Below are 6,650 nucleotides of genomic sequence, written 5' to 3' on the forward strand. Positions count from 1 at the left end.
GTGGAGTTTTGTTGTCCCTGTATCTGTGTTGGTTTTCTCAAGGTATACCAGCTTCCTCCCACAGTCCAAGACTCTAAATTTGGCTGGTCCTGCTCTGGCTGATTGCCAGGTGCGAATGTGAGTGACTGTCACCCCCCAAGGGTACGTGGTAGATTTTGGATGGATATTGCACTTTTTTTGTTGTATGGAGTATTTTTATATGTATCAAGGCTACTGTTACTTAAGTAAATGATCTGAATTCTTCCTCTACATGATCCAGTTAGACAGATAATCGTTTTATTAGACAGTTAATGTATGCACATTTTACAATGACACAATGCAGTATATTGTAGCATGATTTATTGTGCACAAAAATATATTCAATATGCATAGCTGCTGCAGTCTAAGAGATGAAATTGTCTGGAAATCTAAATAGTTTCTAGTCATCCTAAATAAAAAACAGATGAATGATGGGTTAATGGATAAATGATTGAATGTGTTTTCACATGTTTGTTTATTAGTAAAACACTCCCTCTCTTTATCCTAACGGATCTGTTTCTCTGTCTCTGTTGCTAAACCATCTAAACAAAGGAGACAGTCATTCCGATCGTTGGATGAACTGTAACAACAAACATTTAAATCAGTCTTTTCAGTAATTTTTACTTCCCCCAAGTGGATCTCTCCCATAAAAACTAGGATGCTCAGATAGACAATTTCCTTATGATTGAAAAACGTTTTCCTTATTACACGGTGCAGGGCAATCTATCTTTACACAGACAGATCTTCACACAATGAAAAATATGAAGAAAAAAGTATTAATGTAGATTAACATTACAGAAAAATACTAGCTGTTGTACTTACATTTTAAGGGTTATATTGATGAGCTTGGTATCATTGGAAAGGAAACACTTTCTAGTTTCTTGTGACTTTAAACTTCAAATTTGGCCTACGATTTTTGGTAATACTTCTGGAAACAGTTTTCTACAGTGGGAAAGCATTAAAACAAACCATTGTTTTTACAGATCTGAGGACCAGGTGCAGTTGGCAAAAGGGCTGACATTACTTAACCTTAAAATGAATCATCATTGCACCACAAATCATCTATAGCTTTCTAAGACAAGTAAGTGTACCACACCCTCAAACTGTGCTTCAGCAGGGGAGATTAGATGTTTGACTGAAAGCACCTTTTCTTGGTTACACTATAGTGAAAATTTCTTTAAGCATTATCATTATCAAGGCTCTGCATCTGTTCTGATATATGGAAGCATTAATGATATATGTCAAAAGATAAGACAGGTGTTCTGCAAAGGTAAATTTCTATTTTAACCATGTTCGTTGTTGGTTTTTTGGCATGTCGTGCACTTCTTGACAGAAGCAAAGGCATACAGGAGTGGGTTCAGGCAGCTATTCACAAATATCAGTGCTGCAGCAATGTTCGAGCTGTCCCTGCAAATCTTCAGCATGTGATTGTTCTTGAGAAGAATAGCTGAAACACAAATCACATTTATAGTGTGATATGGGATCCAGAGAACAAAAAAGGTCACAATGAGACTGGTGACCAGTTTGGTTGTCAGTGGGTTGTTGAAGAAAGCTACCTGGTTCACCTTTCTGTAGAGGGAGATGTATGCAAAAGCAACGACAAAACAAGAAACACATCCAATTAGGAACTCTGTCAGCAGCACAGCCACCTGCTGGGTGTCCGAAGAGTACTTCTTATGGCACTGTGTCCTGTTCTGTTCTGTGGTCAGCTGTTCATGCACTAATGCAGGAATGGACAGGCTCATTGCAATCAACCAGAGCAGGACCAGCACCCTCCACTTCCCTATATGATCCAAATACCTCTGCAGGTACACCACCAGCAGATACCGTTGGATGCTCAGCATCGTCACAGTCAGCAGGCTGCTGTAAAGACTGAAGTACACAAGATACGCTAGGAGCTTACAGGTCAGCACGCCAAAGATCCAGTTGTATAGGAAAGAGTAAATCCACAAGGGCAAGGTGATCAGGCAGAGCAGGTCTGACACAGTCAGATTCAGCATCAGACTCTGGCTCAGACTGGACAAGTGCTGCCAGTGTGATCTGAGGATGATCACGGCAATGTTTCCAGGTACTCCCAGGAGGACGCAGAAGCACAGCACCACTGCAGTAACCAGACTGCTGGGCTCCCAGGAGACAGGAGATGGCTGTTCAGCAGACCTGGAAATGTTAGAGGTGACCGCAGTGGAGTTGAGTTGGTCCATGGTGCTGGCAAGTAATGCTGTTTTTCACTGTGGTGGGGATGGTAAATATATTAGTGAGAGGAAGTTGTTCCTCTTTGATAACATCAAAGAGGAACACATAACAAAGACACTTCATCATGGTTTCACATTTCTTTGGTATTTTATATCCCACGTTATACTTCCTGCACAGACAGTCAGCTTGTCACCACAACACCTTTAGGCAAATAGGAATTTAAATGTGTGAACACAGAGCACCAATGTTCATGTAAAGAGATGAAGTGTGTATGGTTCATTACATTATTCATTCATTACATTTTGCCTTAAATAAGATTTTTTTCATGTTTGAGCTTGGAAAGAGCAACTGAGGACTTTTTATGATTTTATTGAACATCTACATTTCCCCTACATCTGGAGCCACCTCAGTTTGCTGATGAAGTTCATGTGATCAGACCTGAAAGTTCCAGACAACTGAGGCTACGCAGAATGGTCTTCAGGTCTCAACTTGCATGTTTTATTATGAATAGAGGCTTTGAGGCAGTTTATTCTATATCTATATCCTGCAACATTTTTTCGCATACGCACTAACGTCATCTGTCAGTCTGACAACAGCAATAACCGGGCCTTTTATTCATGTGTGTGTGTGTGTGTGTGTGTGTGTATGTTGGTGTTAGAGCATCTAATCAAGGAGTAGGGAGGAGTTCTCACATTGAATGAACACTTGTTGCGCCGAGCAGGGACACTTGTCAAAATAAACCAACATACAGGTTTCTTAGATCAGAGGGCTGCTGAGGTGTGCGTGTGTTGCTGCGTGTTTGTAGACGCACTTCAAACGTCACCTGACATAAATCTTAAACCTACGTTTTTTTTAACCGCAAACGCACCGGATAAACACGCACTCAAAGGCAACATTTTGCCAGCAAATCTCTCTGTAAATATTTTATCCAAATTCATTTCTTTCAACATGAAAGCGTCACTGTACTGCGCGTATTCCGTGCGTAATAAAAATATTAGCGGATTCCAGAGAAAAATACCCCAGATTGGTCCCTACATGGCTCTACTTTTGACCTAAAATGCACCATCATCACATGATCAAAAAGTTAATTCATGCTCGCACCCTCCTGGCTGGCTCCCCCATTTTTTTTTTTGTCTGGGTCGTCACTTTTTTTCTGCATTGGTGTGGGATGTAGATTTCTTGCACGCAGCCTCTACTTGCGCTCTTCTTTTTCTTTTTTTTTTCTTTCCTTTTTTTATTTTTGGAAATGATGGAACCCAGTCTGCAGGAAGCCGTTTGGACCGAGAGGATTTTTATTAATAAGAAAGAGAACCGTGACTGAATGCTGTTTTGAATGTTTGCAGGTAGGAACCTTTTGGACTTTATATTTCTTGCATCTTTTTTCCAGGTGACACTTTAGCAATGCATATGTAGAAAGTGGCAGTCTTTTCAAAGTAAAATCAAAGCTTTACTCTTAATATTTACAAACTTGTTTAACAAACTGTTTTTTTCTGTATCTTTTTCGTCAGTTGTTTAACACTTTATAATAGTGGGTTTTCGACTAGCTAAATAATTTTCAGTCTTTAAATAGGGTAATAAAATGCCAGTGTATCAATATCAAAATTTCAACAGTAGTAATGTAAAAAATATTATTTCCGCCGATAAATGAATTCAAGTCAGCTGTAGGTTTTAATAATGATAACGTTAACTGCATTTTGAAGCCTATAGACTATATTTCAATTGCTGTCTTGTCAATTTAAAGTATCACTGAACCACACTTTGCTGGTCAGTGTTTTATTGAGTCGAAATGGAGTTTGTGCGCTATCTGCTGGCCAATAATAGAAAATAACTGAATTAAAAACCTTGGAGTAGCTATGCACAGGGTTTCTCCTGTAGCCTGATAGAAAGACTCTGGATGCGGATTGTAATTTAAACGTCTGGAACTAGGCTGTTATCTTAATTTTTGTTGTTGTTGTTTTTTTTTTTTTCTCTTTTTAAGTGGGATGGACCCTAAACACCTCCTGTGTGTGCTGCTCTGTGCAGCTGCCCTGGGAAACTATGGAGTTTTTGGTGAAGAGGCGAACAGGTGGCTCAGGCAGAGCATCCCGCTGCTGCTGGACGGACACACACAGATTTTAAACACACCTTTATTCAGAGGGCGGCAGGAGGATGAGGAGAGAGGAAGGGCGAAAACACTCTGTGGGATAGAGTGTCAAAGCAGCCTACTGCCTCTGGACCAAACTGAGCAACAAAGGATTCTGGGATATGAGACAATGTATGAGAATGGCACACGCGTGCATACAGACATCAGCTTGAAGGAGTTCAACAAGACATCAACACGTACGTCTGCAGCCACACTAACAAGAGCACGCAGGAAACGGCAAGTTTATGGAGCAGATGGACGCTTTGTGATCTCTGATTCTCATTTCATCACCAACTACCCGTTCTCTACCGCAGTTCGCCTCTCCACGGGCTGCTCCGGAGTCCTTATATCCTCAAAACATGTGCTGACAGCAGCCCACTGCATTCATGATGGGAGCGACTACCTGAAGAGTACCAGAAGTCTTAAAGTTGGAGTGTTGAAGCTTAAAACCAAAAGAAGAAGAGGGGGCAGGTGGGAGGGAAAACGGCGGAGGGGTGGGAGGAGAGGAGAGGGGGAGACAGGTGAGAGGAAAGGGGAGGAGCAGAATGCTATTGATGAGGATGTAGTGGGAGGGAGAAATGGAAGCAAAGGTAGGAGACGCAGAGGGAGACGCGAGAAAGGTCATAAGGTAGCTGACCATAGAAATGTAGATGAGTTTGAGAGGAGAGGAAAGGGGAAACGAAACCGTGTTCGACGCAGCACTGAACCCAGAAAGCAGCCTGTCTTCCGTTGGACACGAGTTACAAAAACCCAAATCCCTCAAGGATGGATCCACACTAACAGCTCAACCAACTCCATTTCCTCAGACTACGATTACGCCGTTCTGGAGCTGAAACGACCCGTCAAGAAAAAGTACATGAAGCTCGGAGTGGCTCCTTATACCGCCACCCTGCCACGAATCCACTTCTCAGGTTATGACGCTGATAAAAGCCTGCTGGAAGGGCGTGGGCAGAAGGTGGTTTATCGTTTTTGCTCAGTGGCCGAAGAGTCTGACGAAATTATGTACCAGCACTGTGATGCAAAGCCCGGTGCGACAGGCGCAGGTGTTTACATCCGTCTCAGACAGGAAGAGGGAGATGCAGGATGGAAAGGGAAGTGGCAGAGGAGGGTGATTGGGGTGTTCTCAGGCCATCAGTGGGTGGAGGTGGCGGGAGGTGAGCAGAGGGACTTTAATGTTGCGGTGAAGATAACTCCTCCTAAATATGCTCAGATATGCCACTGGATCCATGGAGATCCAAATCTCTGTAAAGAGGTTTGAACCTACAGAGCAACGAAGCCACAAGAGAAACAAGATCTGTGAGACTCAAAAATCAGGGGCTGAAATGGTCTAAAGAATGGTCCTGAACTTTGACTAATGAGAGAGAATGTGTTTGGTTAAAAAAAGAAAAAAAAATAGGATTTAGGTGCTTTGTATAAAAGAAACTTAAAGAAAAAAGTAATAAGGTGCTGACTGCAGTGACTCCTAATTGTAAAATGAAAAGCCAGCAAATAGCAGTTCTCTGAAGGTGATGTGTGACTGCATCACAGCTTCATGCACACCTTTATACTGAAAACTACTCACTATTCTTTGTAAGCAGCATTAGAAATTACACAGTATGAGAACAAGGCTTTTCAAAGGATGTGATATTAGTTGAAGAATCAGACTAACATGCACTGTTGATTTTATTTATATTGACTTCATCTTTTATGAACTTTTACATTTATAAAGATGTATTTAATACTACTAATTTACTCCAAACTGTTTTATTCATATTGAGCCACACTTTATGAAGCCATATCAACAAACCTGCAATACTTAATTGCAACAAGTGTCCCCCTGTTCTGGATCTGTGGCCTATTCAGCCTTCAATCAGCCAGTGCATTTGGAGACTGTAGGAAATCACATGCAGTCAGTCCTTTGCTAAAAACATGACAAAAATCAAAGTTTGACATTATATAGTTGTCTTTAAAACACATAATTTATATAACTGTTATTCACTGAAGCTATCCTTATTTAAACATTTATTTCTATTCTATTCTATTTCTGCATTGTAATCCCCCACCTTTCTTTGCTTTTGTAAAGGAACATACATGTTTATTTGTTGATAACCTGTTGGTTCTCTTTCACTTCATGTTAAATACTGGGTCTAGACAACATTTGTGTATGTATTATGATGTTTAAAAAGTAAGCAATGTAGTATTATATCTTATTTTTTCTCTGTTACTGACCGTTAGTCGTAGCCATGCCACAGACACACATCTTGTAACAAAAATAATCCATGCAAAAAACAAATTAAAATGCTGATTTTTTTTTTTTTTTTTTACAAAACTACTGAAA

At 40.7% G+C, this 6,650-nt stretch overlaps 2 protein-coding genes across 2 annotated transcripts; one reads left to right on the top strand and one right to left on the bottom strand.

Moving 5' to 3' along the window:
• Nucleotides 1–1,301: 1,301 nt before the first annotated feature.
• On the bottom strand, nucleotides 1,302–2,219 carry LOC113137559 (C-X-C chemokine receptor type 4-like). Its single transcript, XM_026319289.1, has one exon. The coding sequence runs from the start codon at nucleotides 2,217–2,219 to the stop codon at nucleotides 1,302–1,304; it is 918 nt and encodes a 305-aa protein (XP_026175074.1).
• A 1,172-nt stretch (nucleotides 2,220–3,391) lies between these two features.
• LOC113137098 (inactive serine protease 35-like) lies at nucleotides 3,392–6,622 on the top strand. Its single transcript, XM_026318507.1, has 2 exons — nucleotides 3,392–3,554; nucleotides 4,190–6,622. Exon 2 carries the CDS (start codon nucleotides 4,194–4,196, stop codon nucleotides 5,589–5,591), a length of 1,398 nt encoding a protein of 465 aa, XP_026174292.1. The 5' UTR covers nucleotides 3,392–3,554; nucleotides 4,190–4,193; the 3' UTR covers nucleotides 5,592–6,622.
• The last annotated feature ends 28 nt before the right edge of the window (nucleotides 6,623–6,650 follow it).

The sequence above is a fragment of the Mastacembelus armatus genome, chromosome 24, assembly GCF_900324485.2.
Source record: "Mastacembelus armatus chromosome 24, fMasArm1.2, whole genome shotgun sequence".
Lineage (NCBI taxonomy): Eukaryota > Metazoa > Chordata > Actinopteri > Synbranchiformes > Mastacembelidae > Mastacembelus > Mastacembelus armatus.